General features: G+C 34.8%; 1 protein-coding gene across 2 annotated transcripts in view; it reads right to left on the reverse strand.

Annotated features, from left to right (window-relative positions):
* Window positions 1-1,083: 1,083 nt before the first annotated feature.
* Window positions 1,084-26,462, reverse strand: part of CycE (cyclin E) — a 32,744-nt gene continuing 7,365 nt past the window's right edge. For both annotated transcript variants that reach the window (XM_083139324.1, XM_083139323.1), the window contains exons 3-11: window positions 24,083-24,140; window positions 20,752-20,805; window positions 19,500-19,684; window positions 17,429-17,639; window positions 16,881-16,992; window positions 15,662-15,792; window positions 14,297-14,555; window positions 12,350-12,531; window positions 1,084-5,947 (exon numbers count right to left, since the gene is read on the reverse strand). In XM_083139324.1, the coding sequence (XP_082995450.1) occupies window positions 5,801-5,947; window positions 12,350-12,531; window positions 14,297-14,555; window positions 15,662-15,792; window positions 16,881-16,992; window positions 17,429-17,639; window positions 19,500-19,684; window positions 20,752-20,805; window positions 24,083-24,140 (1,339 nt within the window). In that variant the 3' untranslated portion in view covers window positions 1,084-5,800. The remainder of the gene's footprint in view (window positions 5,948-12,349; window positions 12,532-14,296; window positions 14,556-15,661; window positions 15,793-16,880; window positions 16,993-17,428; window positions 17,640-19,499; window positions 19,685-20,751; window positions 20,806-24,082; window positions 24,141-26,462) is intronic.

Here is a 26,462-nt window from a genome sequence, read left to right on the forward strand (position 1 = left end):
TGTATCATCATTGAAAAGAGATTTAAAAAATTGTAAATGTTTTAATATAACATATTCTGGATTATGCAAACTTGACAAGGTCCCATCAAAATCTGATAAGCATTTCTAGTCATCCTATGAGAACCAGACGGACGTAACTCCAATTTATCAAATTTACAAATAATGTGTGTGTTCTTAGGAATATGTCTGACCCTTTTGAGAGAATCAATAAATTCGAGATGCAAGACTCAACCTTACTGCTAAGTATTGGAAGTGGAGATATGTCAATCTAACTCCAAATAGAACAGATACGTAAAACAAAAGCAAAAATAGCATTTTTGTAGTTACTTTCCCCTAATTCTCATATGATGTAGTGTACTTAAGCATTATATTTTCATTGAGACTATTTTTAGGCACTTTTTTTTTACATATCCACCCATAACACAAGCCTCGTCCTATCTAATCCCAACATGTTGTCGTGGCAAAGACAAATATCAAAATTTGGGATCGATGAAGTTAAAGAATCATTCTGAAAGCAAAACGTCAACATATATTTATAGGACTCCAGTATTCCTGCCTTTGATGTTCTTTTTTTAGGAATCCTGGACCAAAGGGGGGTTATGACCCCCACCAACCCCCTTAGGCATGCCACTGAGTGTATACAAATTTAACGTGATTAACTTTGCTCCACAAGAGCTACGTACTCCTGACAAATATTCTGACCTAAAAATATCACCAAACAGTATATCACATCCATTCCTTTTGTTTGATATATTACAGGAACATATTTGTACGACTGAAATTTTTTTTGGTGGCATCGACCCAAGTTTTTCAGTCAGTCCCACGACTGATTGATTTAACATGGATGCCTGATATTAACATTCTATGCGGGTAAAAGTTTTTTTAAAGCTTTTTTGCTTATTGGCTGGTCTACTATATAAAGGATTTAAATCTACGTATTGTGTATCTATCAAATTTCCACTTTTGTTTCTTTCAAACATTCTTGGCACCCACTTAAAAGAGCTGCAACTCGCTGCAAAATTCAGACATTAAAATTTACTAAATAATACTCCAATAAATGAAAAAGAATCTTTTTATTGTACATATAAAATATTTGGAATTTTCCAATGATTAAAAAATTATGAAACGTGATAAAATTATTGCATTTAAATATATAGTAACTCAATTGAATACATTATCCGGAAATGTGCCTTTGAGCTCAAAAAATATTGTAGAATTATTTCGAGGTTTATTTCCCCTTTGTCTATACATGAGCATCAAATAAAAGTAGCAAGCTTCTAAGGTGGAAAAGGGATTATAATTAGCCTAAATAACGAATTAATCAGATCAGGAAGGTATTTGTAAAACAAAAAGGCTTGTTTACTTTGTTAAACCACTAAATTGAAGTGATCTTAAAACCCGAAAAACATCAAGAAAAGAAGGGGGTTGCTATAAAACTAAAACAGCTTGTTACGATTACTTTGTAGAATCTTCATTATGTCCATAATTCTGGCAAATTAATGGACTTGAGCTAATGGCACTTCACAGGACACTACAACCACACTAAAACAATAATTATGTACAACACTAAGCACCCATTATGGCAGTGATACATGCTTCAAATAATTCACAAATCTTTATTTATGTTCCTAACTACAGGAATACACATTCTTATTTTCACCACATCTGGGGACACGGTAGAAAACTACAAGTTTCGTTGAGACCTTTGAAACAGGCAGGAAAATATTACAATGTATCCAACCTGGATGTAAACAAAATCCAGTACCCTTGATTTTCTAATATAAAATTGGCTGCAGCTATAGGCCAGCAATGTCCTTGAATATAACATCTAGTGCATTTTTGTTTTTTTAATCTCAAAGCCCAAACATGTAAAGCAACATATTTTCGTTAAGTGCACGACTTAAGTCAACTTACAATATTTTATTTCAGATATCAACTACACACATTTCCAACATGGAGATGCAAAATCGTACACTTTTGTATTCATGTGTATGGTGAAGAAAAAAGTGTGTTTATGTAGTTTATTAATAATTTTACTCAGTTGTTACTCGTAGCAAGTCAACCTAAACCAAAGTGGATTTTAACTCTTACATGTATAGTTATAACAAGATGACTCAATGAACAATAAAGAACATGGTTTTGGGAAAGCAAGGGTTGAATGGCTTAAAAGTTTGACAAGATAATTGGAGGGGGAGATGACATTTTAGAAATAAAACTGATTACTCGTAAAAGTAATGCATACATTTAGGTCTTTTTTTCTTTTACTATTGATGTGATTGGCTGAATGATATAAGTAGCAAACTTGAAGAAGGCATGCCAAAAAAAATACATCTTACTGTAAATGCCAGCTTTAAAAATGCTGATAAGCAATGCATAATACTTATTGTAACACTATTTTGCACATAACTTGCACAATATGTATGGAAAGATTTATTTTTTTTAATTTTAAAAAGGCAAGCTAAAAACTTTTAAAATTTTATATTCATATGTAAATCACATTTTTGGTATATTTGTATGAACTGGAATATATCAAGATTAACCTCTTAACTAGGCATGATGAGTATGTCCATACAAGAATCAAGTTATTGTAACGGTATGACAAACTATCCTGTCACCAGTATATCCTGGGTATAATAAGTAATAGATTATTAGGTGATAGGTTCATAATATTTGAAATTTTGTATGCTAGGCGACACAACCATACATGGCTAATGAGCACACACATGCATATTTAGATTTTGATGGAAACATGAAATTTAAAATAACATGCTGCAATGTTAATTTTTCATGTTTTTGAAAGGTGAGAGGTACATTTTCCTACCATGTTTTGTCATGAAATGAACTGCAAAATGAACTAACACGAAATGTATTTACCAACAAAACTTCCCGAAGCATGAATTGTCATGAGAGATGTGCAAAATCTCAGAAATTTAGTTAATTCTGCAGCCAATTTTTGAGAGCAAAAATTTACACAAGACTAAACTTAATACGCTGATGTTTGTGCAATAAGTATAGTTTTTAAACCAAATGTAAGATTATTATTCATTTTAGCTGAAATGTCATTTTATATACCACTTAGTGTGCCCAGTTTTAGTACTAAAATCGTGTTGTTTTTTTTATTGACCACAAATATGTGGCACATTAATGTGGAAATTGTAGCCCCCCTATGATAATTACTTTGAAAACTCGATAGCCACAGTTTGAGTTTCTTGCAAGAATGGTGGGACGTGGACAGAAATAAAAAATGATTGAGAGATATACATTTGAAGTTCAGGAAGATGAAATTGATATTTCTGAAGAGGATTCCGACAATCTGATTCTGTTTGATAATTGGTTTTCTTATAATTTTGAAGGGGAGGCAGTTCCGAGATTAACAAACAATATTTGAAAAATTCTTATACTTTATTCTCAATGGAAATATGTAAGAATGAATCCTATAATCCACCAAAATTTGTAACGTTGGCTTGTGAAATAATTTGAGGGACCAGGGCTTTCATTGGATGATGCCTAGTCAGTGCATAAGAGCCATGCTCACTATTACCTTTCAAGTAGCTACCCAATTGTCCTCACCGTGCAGAGAACACTGAAATTTTGAGGGCTCTAATTAAGAATTGAATCTGGGACTGCTTGCACCCAAGGTTAGTGCTAACAATTTGGCTTTCCAGGAGTCTTAATGAGTGTTAGTATTCTAATTAAGTTTGAATAACCAGTGTCATACACTGATTAGCCACCTAAAATTTTATTTGCTATTTGTAAGGGAATTTTTCACAATTTCTTTAACACCATGTGTATATACAATTCGATGCTTGCGGAATATTTTCATTTATTACAAAAATATGCAGACAAAGCTTTATTGGATTGAAGTAATAGTTTCATATTCTGTATATAATGATACTACTGAATTCTTGTCAATGACAGCGTACAATTCATTTGGTAATAATTAAGACAAATAGTATGTTGGACACTGGGCAAAAATAAAGAAAAACAAACTTCTAAAATATATGTAGGAATAGTTTTTGTGAAGCATAAATTATATGGATAACAAAATGCAAGGGTTGCTTGCAAATAGCACACCAAGAAATAATACAGTAGGACATAATACTAAACAAGTACATACTTGCCTAGAGCTGCTAGCACAATTCAGGAGATTGAGACAATTCACAACCTGTGGTCTCCACATACTTTAATTAGGGGTAATGCAAGGTATCACCACTCAGTCTTAAAAAAAGTTAAGGACGTGTTCACAATCTAAGACAGTAACACCTGAGTTATGGATCATGAATGAAAACTTTAGTGGTGCACTGATTTGAACCAATTTTCCAACACACTTGTACTGATATTTTTTTATACATGTTTAAATTTACAAATCATTACATACTGCACAGAGACTGAATCACCTCTATTGAAACATTAACCATTTATATTATAATAATGCCATTTATACATAATAAAAAGGGTAAAATAACAATAAATAAAACAATAGTGCTCTCTCTTCAGCAAAAATCTAGATATCAACTGCATATTCTAACTGTACAGCTCTCCATATATGATGGCTAATGAACTGATATGTGCGGTCACGTGGCTACAGCAATCAGTGTCCCTTGTATTGCAGCTCCGAGGGGTTCTGCCTGAGCGACCATCATATATGGCCAGCTGTATAACTTAATGTAAAGCCTAACATTTCCAAAAAATGAAGATACATAAAAAAACATGCGTTTTACACACAAAAATAAACTTATTCATTGATAAAGTTTCTTTTTAATATGAATTTACATCATAGATCCAGCATGAAGATAATTTCTTTCAGTGATAAAAATTGAAAAATTTGACTGCAAAAGTAATGAGAATTAACCATTTGAGTTATTAACTTGTACATTGAAATCAGTGCAACACTAAAGCTTCTCCTCCTTGGCATATACTGATCAGAAGTCAGCAGAATGTTGGTAATAGAATGAGGATGCAGTATAAGATGAACGTAACCTTCACAGTGGCATTCACTGTGGAGGCTAGTGGACTAGAATCAAGAAAGCGTCTTTCAAACAGTGGTTTCTTATGTACCAGCCGCTATACAAAGCTCTTGTATTGCAAACAAGAGCTACTGAACACATCATTGTTATAATCCATCACATATCGTGATTTTATCAAGTTCACACATCTCAGCCATCTTACCACTACAGATATTCATTTAGGTGCTACACCTTTCAGTACTAAAAACGTTAGTTATCTCTATATATCTATTTATAAATATATATTTATCTAAGTTTCAATCACTCAATAATCTACCTTAGAAATTACCCTCTGCCATATACATTTACATAAACTAACGCATGTACTCATATCAAAATATGCACATGCACACACTCAACATGCATAAACTTTTCAACATTTACTATTTAAAAGGTAAAAAAATATTGTCTCATAAACGTGATCTTCAAATACGGAAGAATAAAGACATTGATGTATTATTTGGCAGAAACCTCTATCTTCCCATGTTGTCCCATCACAGAATCAAGGCTGTCTCTCTAGGATACAGATAACTCATTGAAAGAGACGCAGCAAGAACTCTCGTTCATGCTTAACTTCATTCATTCATTTTAAAATACATACATGATGAAGTCTCGCAACTTGAAACAGATTTTCATCTTGATTAGCCTTTTATCAGTTCGCAATGCACAATTGCTTTTTATGATATGAAGTATGGAATTAAAAATCATTCGACTTCTCACAGGCTCCACAATTATAAAAATACTAAAATTAAGGCTTTAGAATCACTTTCCACAAACCGCATTAATGCTCACTATCACACTTGCCGTTGTGCAGCTGCGCAATGCTTCCTGGCTGCAGACTTCTCATGACTTGGAGGTGGAGTTGGTATACCATGTGAATAAATCACTGGAGGGCTTTCTTCTGACTTAGGCATTTTGGCATGAAGCGCTTGGGCTTTTTCCTGAAAATTAATAAACAGAATTGAAATGATTGATTTGGTTTGATAAGTCTCATTTCTGCCACGTTTGGCTAATTGTGAAGATGAGGATGAGTGATGATGGGACACTCAAAGAACACCCATGCCAAGGCTGGGATTCAAACCCAAGACACCTGGCATCAAAACGCACTGTGCTAACCACTCTACCATGGAGGCCGGCTACACAGGATTGAAATCCAATACATTTGATCATTTTATCCACCAACAATCAAACAAACGTGTATTCAAATCTAACCAAAACATTAAATATTGGGAAGGAACCAATAACAATATGATCCATAAATATTTCTTAATTTAGTGCAATAATCTGTCTTTTTTTGTAACTTTTATGAATATGAACACACAATCTCCATTCCATACTCTTAAAAATTAAATGTCGAAATATGCAGCTTCTTTTGCATTGGTAATATACATTTATTAAAGATGTCAATGAACCATACAGGTTCTCAAAGGACCACTTGGAATTTTATGTATCGGATCGGTATAATATTGGTTTTCGGTGTTGGTTAATTTTACATCTGTACTTTTATCAGTACAGAATAAAATTTCATATCAATCCATCTACAACAATATTCTACCGATCTTACATGGAATTATAAATACAGTTAAAATAAAGAGAAAAGCCCTTTATAATTGGAACTCAAAGGGGACATGAAAAAGGTTCGAATTATCCAATCCAAAATTCTAATTAACAAAAACACATTCTTGAAGATGATTTCAAGGTGAAAAAACTTCTGTTCACATTACTGGGTCATTCGAATTATACAAGTTTGAATTAAAAAGAGTTCACTATATAACCAGGTGACAAGAAAAATAAAAACTGCATTTAGAATCTTACAAAAGCCATGCATATATATTAGTATACCTTTACAGTATATACATCTATATAATGCACACCCTGGTTTTTGATGGGGAAAAGCAGCAAACAATTACATCTTGTATATAATGCACAGTACAATTAAGGTTCAAGAAATAGATTTCTTAGGTGTATGTTGTACGAGAGCTGTTGCTACCAAGAGGAGAATATAGTCTTGTGCATACAATGAGTCACCAACCCATGCCACCTCTCCCCCAGTCCCTCCACTGTGTTTAGCATCCCAAAGCTTCTTCTGTAACCACCTTGTTTATTCTGTGGTATAAGAAAGAGATCAAAATTATGATCTGGATTTGCAGTGTTCAGGAAGTGTGCCAGAACTGCACCACTTTTCTGTGTCGCGAAATGTTTTGTTAAAAAGTGAAAAATCATGGAAAATGACCACTTCACTTTTATAGTTTTTTTTTTTTAAATCTAATTCCTAAGAAATCGAACCTGACAATTTTTATGTATGCCCGCTGATATATACATGATATATTAACATGTATGGTTTCATATTGGCTTTCTGAATTATTCCATGCTTAATACGCACCATAGTTGTTGGGGGGCAAAACTTTTGGAAAAAAGTGGACATTATATATGAGTAAATACAGTATATCAAAAATAAAAGTGGCATAGTTTTGCACTAAATTATAACATCGTATTTAAAGATACATCAGATCAGTAATGTTTCCAATAAACCAATGTGCTTACATCAGCCGAAACTAATAGTGTACAAATTGAGCTGACCTATCCATAACTAAATACATAATTAACATAAATCATTGAACATTAAGTTTGAAGCATTCTATTGCAGCAAAAAATAAGTTCTATGAAATACTCCCTCTGTCCCATAATAATAGTCCGGTATGCCAAAATGGTAGTACAGGAATTACAGACGAAGAGGCAGATGGAAAGCACACAGATGAGGAGAGGCACAGTAGATCAGTCTTCAAGATTGTGAAGAGGAACAATGTGACCTTATCCCAACGAGCAACAAATCCCAGACAGCCGATTACCAAGTATTACAGGACAAAAAAAATGTATGCCGGACAATAATTATGGGACAAAGGGAGTTAACAATTGCAGAATAAAAACATCTCACGCCAAAAACATACTGTGTTCAATAAGGATACTTGCAAGTTTAACATACAAAAATGTTAATTACGTTAGGGAGCCAGAAATCAACCTGCATCCAAAACATTATTAAACCTTCCAAAAGCTAAGTTGCTTCACAACTAAGTGTCCCTAGTACAGGCAGAAACTGTTCAGGGTCTTAAAAGCTAATACTAACAAAAAAAGTAATAAACTACAACTAGTATTGGTCTCATGAAGAACTAAACACATGACAGGTCATTATAAGTTGTTTACACTTCTCTTTTTTCAAAAATCACTAAATACCACTGTCATGGAAACTTTCATGCAAAAATAATACCAGCCATGTTTTGCCTTGTGTATCACCTTGCATGTTTGTTTATACGTGTAATATTGGCTTGCTGCATATGCAACTTATTTGTCAATTGTATCGAGACAATCATGACGTTTCAATTACAAACTTGCTGGTAATATACCAGAAGAAAGGAGTGCTAAAAATGTTGTACAAAAACTAGGTTTGCATGGTAGCAATCATGATGTACAAATTGTAACTTGTTGGTTATATCTAGGAAAAGTAAAGGGACAAAAACGTTGTAGAAAAAAGTTGCCTTTGGAGAAAATATAGTCGGCTGATGGTGTTATGTAGTTATTTACATGTTTTGATATTACGACCGCTTTCTTTCTCGTTATGCTGCTTGCAGATCAAGAAGAGTGGAGATAGGTTTCCTTTCATGGATTTTTACCTTTCAGGCTTTATGTAAAGTATGCACTTTCATATTTAGTCTCAAGAAACAAAGTTAGTAATTCCATATGCTTTTATTAGTAAAATATGCTAAATAACACTAGGGAAGAGCCATTTTGTATCCTGTTAGCTAATGTGTGTTCTTAAATAATTTCGGCGTGTGACGTCATATTTGATATAATATGGGCAATGTATGCACAGCTGCATTTCACTTTTCTTGAAATCTGGCAACACTGCAAACTGTTTGTGTGCCAAATCATCATGTCTACCTTCAGTAGTCTTCTGTGTGTGTTGGTATGCGAGGTGTATTGTAACGCTCTTTGCTACAATAAAGGATATTAATATATATCGCAACAAAAAAACATGCATTTGATTTGCAAATCAAATGCATTTACAGCATTTGATTTGTGCAGTGACACAGTGCAGGCCCGAATTTCTTTCCCAATAGGCCTCATAGGCCCGGGCCTAGAGCAGCACTTTGGTAGGGGCGGCACGATTGTTTGTTTTAAATTTATAAGGAATACCTAATACAAAGTAGTTGTATTGTAAATATAAGTTAACGAAGAATATTTCTTAAAGAAAGATATGCCAGCAGGGCTCGGAACTAGTTTACCAATTTCTTGCTTTAATTACAGACGTCGTTGTTTCGAATGTACAGTATTGTACTGAGCTGGGTCTGCAATTGCAGCAAGAACGTGGAGCCTGTCGCTTGCTTTTGAAAGACAACACCAGCTGCACTGAGTTCCAGGAAAGCATGTGATTCACATTGAATTGTTAAGAATGAAACTGTCGGCACAAGCATTATTAAAGGGGTTTCACATTGTACTATTCTACTGTTAGTTGCTCGAGAATATTGTGTGTGTCCAACGTGCATTTGTTGGGATAAGTTTAAAACGACATTACACTCATTATGAGTGATCAAAGATTTGATTTATTTTACTTCACTTTTTGTGCCACTTTTGGCTAATTTGCGAAGATGGGGATGAGTGAGGATATGATGAATAGACATTCACAAACATCCATGCGCAGGCCAGGATTCGAACCCGGGACCCCTGGCATTGTAGCACGATGTGCTAATCACTCCGCCACGGGGCCGGCAAGTGATCAAAGAGTAAGACTCAGTAGGTCACAATACAAAAAGAGAAAATCAGAGAAAGTTGAAAAGCAGGAAGCATTTCTGAAGAAGGTTACGAAAATCAATTCTTTCTTTATACAGAAATTTAATCAGGTAAAAAGTGAGGAAAGTGCCGTTGACGAGCCCAGTGTGTGTTCTGTCAATTCTACAGATGTTTCTCATGCATCCAATGAATCTCAGGCATTATCATCAGTGGCGGATCACCTAATGATTCTTCAGTTGCAATGGTGAACTCTGGTAAACTTGAAACTAGTGGTTTTTCTTGTATGTACGCATTGCTTGCATTATAGAATTATTTTCTTGTAGTTTACGGTTATTACAAGCATAAGAAAACAGTTTTTCTTTGCGACGATTCAGGAGAACACACGCTCCTTTCATCAGACATTTATTTTCATTTTGACTAAAGATACAGTTATACAGTTTTCTTATGCTTGTAATAACCGTAAACTACAGGAAAATAATTGAAATTAGTGGCAGTGTTAGCATAAGTGTTACTGAAAAACACAATCTAGTACTAAGTACAAACCCAGCATTGTGGAAAATTGATGAACAAAAACATGTCTTTATCCGAAATTTGACTAATGGAGGAAAACAAATGAGACATTGGCTGGTTTATTCAGAATCTAAGGACTATGTTTTCTGCATTCCATGTTTGTTGATTGGTGACCGAAAAAACTGAATATCTTTTACTTCTGAGTTTAATGATTGGAAAAATGCCTCAAAAAGGGTGCAGCAACATGAAAATTCTCCTCAACACAAAACAAGCGTGACGAACCTTAAGCTTTCTGTAAGTAATACAGAAAATAACTATTTTTTTTCCATTCTTGATAAACGGTATGGGGGCGGCAGAGCTTGTTTGGCCTAGGGGCAGCAAAGAGGCAAATCCGGCCCTGACACAGTGGACTCTGCTGTGATAAACTATGTCGACTCAAAGAACACCTTATCTGTGTATATCATCCAAACACATTCTATTACTTTCTGACAAATGCACTCCAAAATTGCAATTTAAAAACATCACAAGATTGTGTAAAGATAGCGTACCAATTGAACTTTGGTTGTCGCTGGGATGTCAAGACCTCCCATGGTACACGTCAAGGTTGTGTTGTAACACTAAGAGAATGGTTGAATGGTATTCATTCAATTCATTTTGATGTGTCTATGGTATGGCTTGAACCAAGAGACCACGTGACAGATTGTTATTTTTGTTGCACTGTAACGCTTAGCTATTTCTCGAAGAATAAAACCTGTGCATATGCTGCTGTACCCTTCGCATTGAAGTCTGTACCACATACTGAGGGATTCCTAAATCACTATCCACCACAGTGGAATTGAACATTTCTCGTGACTAGGAAGGTTCTTTCAAATATAAAAGATAGGTAGGTTACCTTTTTGCACAACAATTTCAAATCTTTTATTTCATCCAGAAATTAATGGAATAACTTCACCAGATGTTGGCGCACCTGGTACTGGACTCTGACACGACCAATGTTGCCAGTACACTTCGTAATTTTTCAAAAAAGAAACATCTTTTATGAATATGGCATAATCAAGCCCATAATGTAATGCACAGAATTACTCCCACATCCCCAAACATGCTTTCATTGCATGGTACTACATACACGGGGAACGTGTTACTACATGTATTGTTCTTTTTTATATTCGATAAATACCCATTGAGACCATCGAGACACACAAAATTATATCTGTCTTTTATCCATGTTTTTCTTTCCTTCGTGCAATAATTTTTTTTACACCTTACAAGCTTTTATACCATACTGAACGTTCATGAAAAGAATCATTTTAGTGTTTAATGTTTACAGAATATCCATATAGATAAAGTTAATAACTAATACAATGTTCATGTCTCTATCATTTTTTGTACAACAGTTAAGAACATCCAAAGTCTCTGTTCAGTGACTTTTGAGACACCCTGTACATCTCAGAAATGTGACGTGATACACAAATTTAGAGACACACTGAATTCCTAGCACCGAAATTAGTAAAGATCACGTTATTCCATCCAGGATAGAGAAAAAGTTGAAATTTGTTCCCTACTATAATTCGTGAAAAGCAAGTGTTCGACATGCATAAAAATCAACTTTAAAAAAGCAATCACACGAACCAAGCACAGAATAATATTAGTTTTTCCTCTATCTTTTACAACGTTTTTGTCAATTTCCCTTTTCTACATATGGCCAATAAGTTGCAATGTATACATCAATCATTTCAATGCAAAATTAGTTTTTATACAACATTTTAGGAAAGATTTCAAGATATGAAGATCTATTACATTGAATGTTCAAGTAATACTAAAAGCATGAACATTACTAGCTTTGATTGTATTTGAAAGGTGAAATGAAATCGCATAGGGTATTAATAGCCTGAAGGTAAAAATCCACGTAAGGAAACCAGTCTACTCTTCTCAATCTACAAGCAGAAGAACTGGAAAAGAAGGTGGCCATACACGTTCACTCAAAAATACTACACCATATAACCTACAATTTGAAGCAGAATATAAATTTATTAATAAAATATCCTTACCAGCAATTCCAAAGTGACAGAATGTGTCTGTAGCTTGTGTGTGGGATCTAGATGTATCGAAAAACGATCAGGATGTGAAGGTTGCCATAAATCAGATGAATTGGATTCCATAGATTCCCTGACAGTCATCGCAAATGCACTCATCCACTGCACACAGTCCGCTATTTCACTATACTGCAAGCCTGTAAAACAACGGTGTTAGTTAGTATCTTCAATAACTAATTTGTTCTTAATTTGCATTCTACAGCTTTCCTCCATCCCAGTCACACACATATACTAGTTTAATTTAAACTACAACAAATTACTTATTTCACTTGTGATGCACAGGACCACATATGTATGGCGAATAAAAGCTCAAAATTCAGTACAAAACTGCACATTTTGGGGTCAAAAACCGTATATAAAATGGAGAACATAACCATAAATTTGATTGAAACCTACACTTACAACATAAAATAAGCATTTCCCCTCCAAAGAGCACATTTATGTAATTATCAGAGTATTAAGTTTATTCCTGGGTATTGTTGTTTCTCAAATATTTACAGCAGTATTAATCAATTTTTCATGAATTCCATAACGCTCTGGATAATTCAGACTTTAGAAAGTGTCATGTCTGTAAATACTAAATTTCATGTTTAAGCGATCTCATTTTGCATCATTTCGTGATAAAACATGGTAAGAAATGCACCTCACACCTTACACAACCATGAAAAATGAATATTAGTGTGTTATTTCATGTTTTCCGTCAAAAGCTATATGTGCATGCCTCTAATGATGCAGTGCAGGGGTAAAAAATATAGGGTGTCCGGTTGTCATAGCACCTGAATTTTCATTCTATTTTTCTTCTAATAATTCAAGGAAATTCCCATTACAGTATATGTTCTTTTTCATGTTTTTGTTTTCTGTATCATTTAATCAGAGCAATAAACATGTCATTATAAATTTTTACACTGTTGCTACCTGAATTTTAAAATTGGCAATGATATGATAGAATTGGCCATATATTAGAATATAGTGTAAAGTTATTTATGTTGTTTCCAGTAGAACCATAGGGTTGGGGGGAAGGGGGCACTCTGGCACAATAATTAATTGCTTTTAATCTAATCTTGCACTCATTTACAGGATTCTTGTTGGAAAACCTGATGGTAAGAGGCCTGTAGAACAATCTATTTGACATACGGAAGAGTATTGCAAAATAAGATATCTTGAAGTTGATTAGGTAAATTTGAAATTCTTATGCAGTTAACAATTTTCGTAGATTACTATATTCCGTAACATTTGTGACTTGTGTTTGTAGAAGTATTCATAGTCTGAGTATGTGAAATGTCAAATGTAAACTCCGTACCTTAAATTGGTCTAATATCCTAATTCAATTCAAATGTATGGTATTATATTAAATTTGTCTTATATTCTAATTCAATTCAAATGAATGGTATTATATTATACAAATACAAGTCACAAATGGTACGGATAATCTACGAAAATTGTTAACTGCATAACAATTTCAATTTTACCTAATCAACTTCAAGATATCTTATCTTGCAATACTCTTCCATATGTCAGATAGATTGTTGTGCAAAAGACACTAGCAAAGCAAACTAACAGAGAATTCCATTTTATTTTTAACGCAACTTTATTTCCCTGACTCGATAAAAATAAAATGGGAAAAACTTGCCTCAGGGCATTAATAAATATTTATAAAATCAATGGAATTTGGATTAATAAAAGTTGCAATTTTTCACGACTGAGAAAAATTCAAGGAATTCCCGGTGAGTAGTCACCCTGTGTAACCATTATTATGTGTATGTTCGTATGCACACATTGTTTTCTTGTGTAACTTGACAATTTCAAATCTACTGGTTTGTAATGAACAGATAATCCAAGTGTTGGGAGTCCATAACAAAATGTACATTTATGATGTCACAATTCATGAGAGATTTCTCTTACCTGATATTTTTAATGCTGTCTCCTTGTTATACATATGGTACAGAGCAGATGCAGCCAAGACACTATAAGAATACCGAAGTGATGAGATGTCCAACGAACACAAATCAATAAGTTGTACTGTTTGAACGAAGCCTAAACTTGAGTATCGGGGCAGTATGAAACTGTCTGGCGAAGCAGTTACCCAACCCTGAGTATGCAACTGAAGGAATATGGTTAACCAAGAGATCACAGTTACTGGAGAAAGTTGCCAGTTCAGAGCCTGGGAGAGAAAAAAATGCATACATATATTAATACCACATTGCAATAAAACAAATCATGCTATAACTATTTGCATCAACTGAAACTGTTTAAGTGAAAATGCCTTCCATGTAGAGCACTGCCATAAATTATACTTTTAACATACATTTTGACAACAAACTATATCTGACCTATTGCTGGAAACATACTATTATTCACTATATAATTTACTAATAGCACATTGATTACGTTATAACAGGTATAAAAAACCAATACAATAAAAGTGTTATTCTTCTCACTCCAATGTGTCTGAAGATGCAAATAATATTTTTTTTTGAAATGTTACCCAGTATGAAAATTAAATGCACTATTTACAAATACAAGTCTATTTCAACCTGGTCCACTGAAAACTTAAAATAGATGTTCCACTGATTACACTGAATAATTACGATTTTTGCCAAAAAATGTATACACAAAAACAAGGGGAAAAATTGTTTTCAGGCTCATGTTCTTTGATATTGTAACATAACATTATATGCCACCTGATCAAAAATGTCTAGCCAGTTTCATTTCCTAGAAACACAGGAGAATTCTTCAGGCCTGCTGAGCAGTATACAAAAATGCACTTAATGGGAAAGTCAGGTCTTGCATTGAACCACATGCAAGTACAGTCATAGTTGACAAGACATTGTCTTAATATTGCATGGGTGAAGTTCCATGGTACTGCTACAGTCTCCATCCTAGATGCCATTATCTTTGTTAATAAAAACAGTGATGCTTGGAAAAGGGGGGCGGATGAAAAAGAAAACTGCAACATGTAATCTGCAACTTCACCTATGCAATACATATGCAAGTAGTCTGACCTTCCCAGAACTCCTACACTGTTACACCTGAATCAGACAAAATGTCAGCTTTCTTTTAATTATCACTGATACTTTAATAATTATAAGAACTAAAAGTTGTGTTCATATAAATCTGCTTTTAAAAAGAGTAAACTAGTGTAGGAACACCACATTTCATTTCTATCCATGTTACATTGCAAGTAATGTTTTTCTAAAGCACTGGTAACAACCTACTTACAATGCATTCAACAACTTTATTTTCAGGAAAAGCTTTAACAATACATACCTTCAAAATGACTAGTTCCATTTCTAATATTTCCTCTTCTGTGCATGCACCATCAGTCACATATGCAAACTCTGCTAACTTAGGAGGATAAATCTCTTCAATCTTCGCGGCTATAAATAAGCACGTTACACCTGCAATTTTGGAAAACAATAAGAATCTAAAAAGAAACTATTTAACTTTCAATCATCACAATCACTTACAATATGCATCTTTACCCCACATGATTCCACAAATCTGCTAACAATGAATGAGAAATAGATATAAAAAAAACAATTGCAAACCTCCATGCCTGAGAGCGATTTGTACTCCAAAGCAATTGTTTGTACACTGCCTAACAAAGATCAAATTGGTAGTCGGGAGAATATTGCATTATGGAAACATTTAGGCGCACACAAATTTCTAACATTGGAAGACAAATCAAATAATAAAATAGTATACTTTAGGCCTCATGTTGATAACATGACCACATCAAATCAAAGAACATATGTATATTTCGAGGTTTCCTCTCAAATCTTTGTCCAACAGGGTAAGGTTCAGAAGAGTTACATCACATAAAACTTACTGCATGTCAAAAAGATAGGTGTCGATAAAAACTTAACTTAAGGTAAATGAAGGAATAGAAACATAGTCCATTCATGGCAGTCCACTACGCATGTGACAAGACACCACCAGCAGATGTGGGCAAAAATGATGAGGAAAACACATGAGGTAGGGGTCTGTTACTTTGACTTGATGTGATCAAATAGTGTTAAAGGTCAACAGCCAATAAATGATGAAGGTTGTTTTACAGGATAAAGTGCAAGGCAGAGGAATATCACAATCTTCTGGCTGTGTAATATACCTAAAACATAATGATAGCATGTTATGAACATTGATGGATGCTCACCAAAACTTGAACCTTTCACAAAACAGTTGTACTGGTATTCCACTGCAACTGTACTATCACAAACTACCAGTTATGCATAAAAATATTCACACGTTTACATGTTGTCCTGACTAGCCAGAGTGGCAGAAAAGTGACAACAAAAATCAAATCAATCATAAATTCTTACATCCATTCCTAGGACAAACTATTGTAAATTTGAACATAAACAGTGCATGCAAAAACATACGATTGATTTTAACACAGAATTAGCATTTTATACTGACAGAAATTTCATATCTATTGAAACAAAGCCCATCTTCATCAAACAATTTTAGAACAAGGGAAGAAACTTACCTATCAATTGAAGATACTGTTTGCATATGTCTTTTTGTGTGAATAAATATCGATCGAGAAAATCCATGGAGAGATAGTAGGTTTCCCTATGCAACTTGTAAACTTCACAAACCTGGAAAAGATTAAGTTTGATCACTAATTCTGTACCTTAATGTCACAAAACTATCTCTAGAAATTTAGTAGTCCTATCAAGCAGTAAAAGCTCTCAAAATGATGATGTTGTTCAATAATCTTGCAAACACATTAGAATAAAAAGCATGTCAAAAAGAAATGTGAAAAAAGTAGCTTAGCATTTGTTGTTTTGATACAAATAGATAACTAGCAGTGTCACACAATAATTATGTGTGTGGTGGGGGTGTACTTAGACAAACACAAATAATAGCATCAAACTTATTGCTAGATATTACCAGTTTACGATTATTATAGTTATTACATATTTAATGATAAAAATTATTTTACATCCCAGCCTGACCTCCTTTACCAAAATATTATTTGTTGAGAATTAATAAAATCATTTTGCATGTGGCATGCAAGAACTCAAAACTCACCTCTGTTAGCCAATCTAGCAAAATAGCACGCATTCGTGCATGAAGGTTTGGGTGCTTGGACAAAACATCAGCATCTCGATCTCTCAACGAGTCGAGATCTTTATGATACATTAAATCCCACAATTGCTTTGGATCAGCCCATGACAGTTGAGGTAGTGACGACCGGCCATCCAATACAGGCGTCGGCGGCAAGCACGTCAAGGCACGATGGCTGCCAAATACATTAAAGTGTACAATTAAGGGAAATAAATATATTAAACAGAAAAAAATTAGATGCAACATCATCAAAAAATAAAACAAACATACCTATGAGAGAAATTCTTATTGGATTTTCAAATTACATAATCACAAGAATAGAATTATGTAAATTTTAGTACTGTACACCCAAGTTCGTTAAAAAATGTCCTCAATATAATTATGTATAGTGACTAAAGTGGAAATTAAACGAAGGATAAAAATAACTGATTTAACCAAACAAAATGGAAAGAAAACTGACCATTTATTGACCAATTGCATTATAGCCACTCAGTAGGGTCATGCATATTTAGTTTTTGACGAAAAAACATGAAATGAGAGGTAACACCCTGAAATGTTAATTTTTCATGTTTTTGAAAGGTGTTAGATTCATTTTACTGTCAAGTTTGTCACAAAATGATGCAAAATGCAAAATAAACTCTCAAGCATTCTGAAGTCCGAATTATCCTGAGTGTCATGCAAATCACGGAAAATTGATTATCAAATATTTGAGAAGCAAAAATAGACTCCTTTACACAGGAATCAAGTTAATACTCTGATAACTACATAAATGTGCTATTAGAAGAGAAATGTATAACTTGTGTAATAAGTGTAGTTTTATATCAAATTTAGGGTTTTATTCATCATATTTACACCGAAATGCCATTTTTATATGATGCTTTTGAACCTGAAATGTGCCTAGTTTTTGTACAGATACTCTGATCTTTTATTCATCATAAATATGTGGCCCAACCTACCAGTAAAATAGCATTTTAAAAGTGTATCTGAGAATTATTCAGCAACCAAAAAATGCCAAACCTTTTTACTTTTACATTATCACATGTCCATTTTATACCTGCATCAAAAAATAAAACCAGTAAGTAGAGGATACAACATGGCACTCGAACTTAATATGTAATTTTCTTTCAGCACAATAGTAGTTATCGTAAGGCACACAGGAGCTCACTGGTATTATTAACATTTTTTTAAATGACATCAATCACACTCACCACTGTTACTCCTCTTCATAGTTAGGGTAATTGGGAAGACCTCAGACAAGGATATAAATACTATCTAACATGCTGATTGGTTGGTGAAACTGGAGCAAAATGTCAGTTCTATAGCTCTAAGATGCAACTTAGTACGGATGGGACAGAATAAACGGTACTCTATTGGTATTGACCAATATAGGCATGTCAGTGAGTCAGTAAAATTATGTAAAACTAAACTGAATGGCACAACAGCCCTCTAAGGGCCAGTGCCTTTAAGAGCTGTGTTTTCATTGGGTGACACATAGTGCATCAGTTATCACGAGTCCCATCTGGATTTCAAGATTGGAAATAAAATTACCACTAATTAAAAATTCAATATACTTCTGCAATTATGTTATTGTTATGAATAGTTCTTGCATAATGGAATTTTTTTTTCAAGACAAAACCTATTATTTCAATGTTATTACTAGGGCTTGAATTTTCATGACTTAGCATATTTGTTTTGGGTAAGGGTGATGTGTTCCCTAAACGTGTAGAAATTCATATTATGAAGAAACTAATTAAATGAAGGTGCTTTTTAAGGACATATCTCGGCATATTTGGCCATTTCTACATGATGGAGCATATTATGAATTTTCAGTCATATTCAGCATATTCTTGCATTTTCAAATGATAGGGCATATTTTGTAAAATTTTAGGTCATAAGAGCATATTTTGGTGATTTTTAGGTCATAAAAATCCTAGCCCTAGTTATTACATAAATGAAGTTTGAACATTTCCATAACTTATAAGGATATCCCACTTTTGCCCTTTTATGTTCATAGGACACCAGCTAATCAAATTACCTGCTGAAAGGAAGTTCTTCTACAGGAGTACAGTGGCCACTAACACGGATAGCTTCATTCCGAAACATCCCTTCAGATGAATCAGTAGACTTATCACTAGGCTCTTCTAGCATCTCTTGCTTTGGACTATCTACCACAGTCTCTCCACCAACATCAGAACTTCCAGATATGGGTGCCCAACAAGCCTAGAAATAAATACATACATCTTAACGAGCTTGTTCATTCATAGTTCTTAAATCGGTATTTTACTAGCTTCAACCACATGCATTACTTTCACAAATATTTCAAATTGCAAACATTGCTATGAAGTGCAACAGATACCCTAACTTATATGTGATAATTAGCATTCTAAGTGGAGAATTTGTTTTTACAAGCAAACTAGATCAGGGTGTATACCAAAATAACAAATACAAAATTCTTAGAGTTTCTCTTAACCTTTGTTTACACGACCCTTAATTAAGTTGGAAATTTGCAATTAAGAAAATAAATATTTAATGAAAAACCCCTGCCGAAAGGCCAGTTAAAAAAAGCTGTATTTATTAAGAATTAAACTTGCTTTATATATTAATGCATACTGGACTGCATTTGGCAGACTAGCAAGGCCCTGGCGTCTGGACTCTCAGTCAGTATAATCTCATGTGGGGCTTGTGTTGTCATCGCCATGTATTTGTGATGGCCCCTTCATCTATCTTACCTTAACACCATTTATCCTGATCTTCGCAGGATAGTTACGTAAAATATACAAAATCAATCAGTCATTGTGATAGCAAAATCTGTTGACCACAAGTATAGTCTCTTGACATTTTGTTGATTTTTGGCCTACTTATTGCCCTTTACTTTTTCTTGACTTTAATGACTTTCTTGACTGTTCGATTCCCTGCAGATACTACACATGTTGCTGCCATCTGCCTAAGGTACACCAGCACCTAGGACCAAAAATTTCCTTTTTATGTTAAGTTTATGTAAAGATAGGCTAATTGGGACTTAGACTAAAAGTTTAAAGTGGGATTTGAACCAGTACCTGCCTCCACCAGGTATTGAACCCAGGATTATAAGGCAAAAACGTTACACTATGGCAATGGGGGAGGCCTTCTATGGTTCTTGAAAAAGATACATAATCCTATACTACCCTAGAATTGAACTCTTTAGATGCACTTCAAAACAAAATCAAACCCCTACACCAGCAAATGTTTTGAAAACATTGCTCACACCTGCTCACTCACACATACACACTTGTTATTTAATTCTGTACCTTATCTTGAAATTCCTGCCTTCGCTTCAAAACCTGAGAATCGACATCACTTTCCTAGAAAAAGAAAGAATATTAATTGTTAATAAAAAATACTATTGGCCGCGGTGGCTCAGTCGGTAACGCGTCTGACTACCATGCTCAAGGTCCCGGGTTCGATCCCCGGCCAGTTCAAATCCGGGAACTTTTCTAAGGTTGGAAGCGGCCCCGGTGCACACCCAGCGTCGAATAACATGGGTACCTGGGGGAAACCCTGGGGGGTAAAGGCGGTCAGGCTGATCACATCACCCCCACTCACGACCGGATCAAGAAAGTGTGGGGCGTTACCTCCACACCCCCTATACGCCTTCATGGCGTGGTGCTATGCACAGGGGAACACTTTACTTTTTTGTACAACATGATTAATACGAGATGGAACAAAGTAAATTATATGTAATACACATATATCAGTACAGTAACACCCCCTCCCGAGTTACAAAAGTAATGCATTCAGTAAACGTTTACGTAACTTCGCAAGAAACTGCAATATTTATTAGTGAGTGAGTGAGAGTGTGTGTGTGTGCAAACAAATTTACGTAAGTTACTTTACATAATTTAAAATGTGTGCATTTAACCAGGAAATTATAGGACAAAATATGTTGAGATTGCTTGCATATTAAGAGTTTCTTCAATCGATACAAATACAGATCTTGAGTCCATAAAGCAGAGGAAACGGGGAACTTACAAGAGGCTGTAAATTTCCAGAAATTGATGAGTGTGTATATGTGGTTCAAACAATCACATGAGTGCAACATACCAATAAGTGATCCATTAGTTTGCACCAAAGCAGGGGAAATTGATGAAAAATTGAGCATCCAGAACTTGAACATTTAGGAGACCGATCGTCTCGATCGAGACACACTGTCAAGTTCGTAGATTTTATGTTATAACTTCGCTATTTTTTACTACAATTTAGATTTTCTTTTTTCATATCGTTGTTAACACATGTACTTAACTGAAATGGCTGTTGCTCATTTTTTCTTTTCATGAAAATGGCAGGAAAAACGCAACTTCTTTCTTGCATCTTTTTTCAAGAGAAAAATAGTCCGCCTTTGTTGTTCTAAAGCAATGCGTTTCCCTCGCCCCAGGAAACTGCATTGGAAGGAAGTTTGTATATCAGTACCCAAGGTAATTTCTATGTGCAAGTTGACCTTTTCATTTCCTTTTTTTGAGAGGGCAGGGGGGGGCTTTTTTTATTTAAAAAAAATGATTTTTGGGGGGATCCCCCTTCCCCCTCCATATGTACACCAAATGCGCATAAACTTTATATCGTCTGAATCTGAGATTCATTCCGCGTACAACGGTATATCATTCATCTCTCTAGAGCAATTAGCCTCTGAGCTACAGTCATTTCAAGGTACCGCTGCATTTTGAAGCTTGAATCAGTGCCATGCTGACCATTCCTTTTGGGGGTACAACTCGCGTTACATTGGTCATAGGATAATAATGCAAATATTTGTGTGTTCATGTCAGTGATAATTTCCATGTGCATGTCCAGACTGTCATGTACTTTTTTCTTGGGAGAAGGAAATCCCCATTTTCTTCCCGAAATTTTGAGTGTTCTCCCCTCCCCCGCCACATATACGCCAAATTTGCATAAATTTGATATAGTCTGAGTCTCTGGTTCATTGAGCGTACAACGGTACATCACTCATCTCTCTAGGGCAATTAGCCTCGAATCTACACTCATTTAATTGAAACTCTGCATTTTGCTCAAAATCGCCTCTGGCATAAAGGGGATTACATGTGAAAATGGCCTTGGGCTCCAAAAGGTTAAAGCCAGTCTGGGTTGGTGTGTTTTAAACCTGTGTAAAGTCTTCCAGTGAAGTACGAGGCTAATAAGAAGCCTTGGGTTACTAGTGAACTTTCTAAAAATTTGCTTGTGACACTAGACAAAAACTGCATACAACAGGAAAATCTTGTTATTTATTGATAACTGCACGGCTTACTCTAAGATCTCTAAACTAAAGTACATTAACATAATCTACTTTCCTCCCAAACAGATGTCAGTTGTGCAACTTATTGATAAAGGGATAATACAGAATTAAAAACATTTGTATGGATAAAATTAACATTGTTTTGTCGGATGCTAGTCACATGCTGAACAAAGCTTGGAAGCATGTCTCTTGTCTCTCAACAAACTGAGTTCAACATTCAATAAATCAATGTTCAAGTTGCACCAGAGGAATCAAATGCTCTGGTATGCAAGTGGTGGTTAAGAACTGATGTCCGTTACGACAAATATGTAATTTCATGATGGATGTGGTAAACGGTATTACGTACATGAAGTTTTGTGTTTCTGCTTTGCACATTAGCGGGTCTCTTCAGATTAATTTTGAAGGTTCACTGCCTTAATTCACTGACAACAATGAAGAAGGTGAAGACAAGATCAGCAATGAAGTAACAGAAGAGCCAGCACCAACACCTTTTGAAACTTTGAAAAATGGTTGAAAATTGAAGATTTTTTACGTTAGAGATGACTTGTTTCAAGTAATTATTGAAATTGAAGATTTTGTTGCCTGTGTGAAAATAAGAAAACAAAAATGATGAACTCCTTTAAGCGAGAGCACATAGCTAATGTTGTTACACATGTATGTGATTTTGCATGTTAATACAGAATATGTACTTAAACGTGTACCCCATTTAGCTTTTACTATTGTGAGGAATTGCTTTGCTTGCTTGCACTATAGAACTAGGCAAAAAATAAAGCATTTTTTATGTTCAAGCCTACTGCATGTTCATTACTTTTGTTTATACGATACTAAAGTAGTTTTCATATTTTCAATATCTTTAATAATGCATGTTTTGCATAATTTGAATTATCTCCATGCCTCTTGGAGTTCAAATTATAGAGTCCACTGTATTTCAATTTGCTGAAGAAGATGCTTGTATCACATTAAGGTTTGCAAAAATACCACCACTGGTTTATGATGACTATTTCAGGTTTATAAACATTTTATTACAAATCTTTCCTATTTCAGCTCAGTACTTCCCCCAGATAAAAATAGCAAAATTTTGCACCTAAAACTTGTCAAATGTACAAAATCTACCATAAAAAACTATTAAAATAACCCGTGGGGCAACAGCCAGTGAGGGTCAGGACATACCAACCAAGTATGTGGTGAGTGTGGTCAGCACAACAAACCCCAAGTTGTTGTTGCAGGTTTCAATGACCAGGAGACTCGAGCCCATGTGCATCCCGTAACCGAAGCCCAAAGCCTAGACCACACGGCCACGGTGTGAGACTTAAAAAGCTAACAACACGTGGAAAATATGCAAACATAAGTTAACTTACCTCCGCATCTGAGCATTTCCTTTTCCTTGATAGAAGTGTTGGCCGAGTCCTCTGATGACTGCAAGCAAAAATTTAAATTAGACTTAACAATTTAAGGGTCTTTCATTTTGTGCCAAACTATGTGGTTATTAACAATTATGCATATGAATCTTTACATATAAAAAACATGAAAGTTCATATCCAGCAAAAGCGAAGTTTTAAAACTCCACAATACTGTTTTGTCGAAAGTTAGCTAGCTTTTCCTTAAAAATGAAGTGCAAATGTTTAAACATGCTTGAAGACAAAGAAAGGTTGTTCCAAATATTAATATGCAAACATTCCACTACAATTATACACATCAAACGAAAGGAAGCTTGCTTTAAAATATTGGAGAACAACATGGAAATATTAAAATACATGTTACTTAATCACCAATCCATATTTACATGCAGTACAGGACACCCGGCCCATTGGTTAGTGATATACGATGGCTGCTGGAAAAGTTTCTGCAATCAATATGAAAAAAGACACTGAAACTGATACCTCAGAAACTGCTATTCGGAATGTATCAACAGCTGCTTCAGGCGACACAAATTGCTCACCACCCATCTTATTTTTCATGTGTGGGAACAAAAAGAAGCCATCAGGTGATAGATCAGTTGAGTACGGACAATGAGCAATTAGACATTTTTACTAGACAAAAAATCAACAGTTTGGTGAGCTGAGTGGGAACTGGTGTTGTCGTGGTGAAGAATAATGCAACGATTGGGGTTTGTTTTACGAAATTCATTGATGACCTCTGGCAAACAAAATGTTGTATACCACTCAGCATTTACAGTCCTTCGATCTTCTAAAGCTATTGTTGCCACATGTCCGGTATAACCGAAGAAACAAGCAATCAATTGCTTGGCAGCACTCCTCGAACGAACAACTTTTGTTGGTTTCAGCTTATTTTGAAACACCCAAACAGTGAATTGCTGTTTAGTTTCGGGTTCGTATGAATTAGTTTCGTCCCCTGTAATGATGTAGTACACCAAATTTGACTTGCTTCGGTTCAATTTTTTGAGCATTTCTTTACACCAATTTACATGATCATTTGTTTTTGAGCTTCGGTCAAGTTGTGTGGGATCCAACGGCTTGAAAGTTACTGTACCTTCAGATGACCATGCAAAATTGTATGTACTGCTTTCATGTCTATGTTCAAGGATGCCTGAATCCCACGGTATGTCACATGCCCATCTCTCTCAATCATTTCATGCACAGCATCAACAGACGTGGATGGACGACCTTCACGAAATTCATCACTGAGGAATGTGCGACCATGTTGGAAGTCGGAAAACCAATTGTACACAGTCCTATTGGATGGTGCTTCATTCCCAAAAGCCAAATAAAGTCGCTCGATGCATTGTTTCGGTGTTAAAACTACATTTGAAATAAAAAAAATCAATGCCCGAAAGTGTTCACGAGAAATTTCCACATCTCACACAAAACTACTACTTCAAACTGCTGTGAAAAATAAACGAATAGGCTACAACAAAGATAATTTAAACATAAAAAAGGTGTATTCGTCTGATTTTTATAATAGCGGAACACAAGCGGCACTGTTGGTGGTAGTCTGCAGAAACCTTTCCAGCAACCCTCGTATTTCAATGCAAAATAAATGATATCTCCAAAATTTGCATAATTTCCAAAATATTTAGTATTTCAAGTGTTAAGGGGCAATTTTCTAGATCACCAAAATACTAACACAGGAATGATTGGCAGTCGTTTGTGAACAAATTCCAACCAATACTGATAATTTGGCACCCCGAGTCAAACTGCAGACATTTTCCAGAACATTTCTTCTACATACTAACCAGACTCATAAATAAATAGAAGTTGAACATTTTGTTACATCCTGAGAAGGTTAATTCTTTGAAAAATAAGTATGTTATATTGTGTTCTTTGTTCCACAGATTAACGTATCAAATACAATAATGTATTATATTTGTACACATTTTGAAGGCGGTTGCATAAAAATGTTTCTCTCCCTTTAATTTAACTTTATGTTTCTGCTATTTCCTCTGTTAATATATTCTGATGTGAAAAAAGTTAAGTGATGAAGTTTGAATTTTTATGTCAAATAAACATACAATAATAAAATATCAGGATAATATTTCCATGCAGAATTATGTACATGTAAAGAGTGACACTATGATATCTTGGAAATTAGAAGAAAAAGGAATGCTATAACTCAAGTAAAAATCCTACTCTACACGATCAGACTTGTCCCATTTCCATTCCCTTGATTTTAGAGAAATCTCGTCTTGACTGCCCTACCAAGGCCTACCAAGTAGCTTATTTGGTGAAGCATGGGGAGCATGTTGAGTTCCACTGCCATTATTTTCTGGTTTTCCAGACT

The sequence above is a fragment of the Lepisma saccharinum genome, chromosome 17, assembly GCF_977018435.1.
Source record: "Lepisma saccharinum chromosome 17, izLepSacc3.1, whole genome shotgun sequence".
Classification (NCBI taxonomy): Eukaryota; Metazoa; Arthropoda; class Insecta; order Zygentoma; family Lepismatidae; genus Lepisma; species Lepisma saccharinum.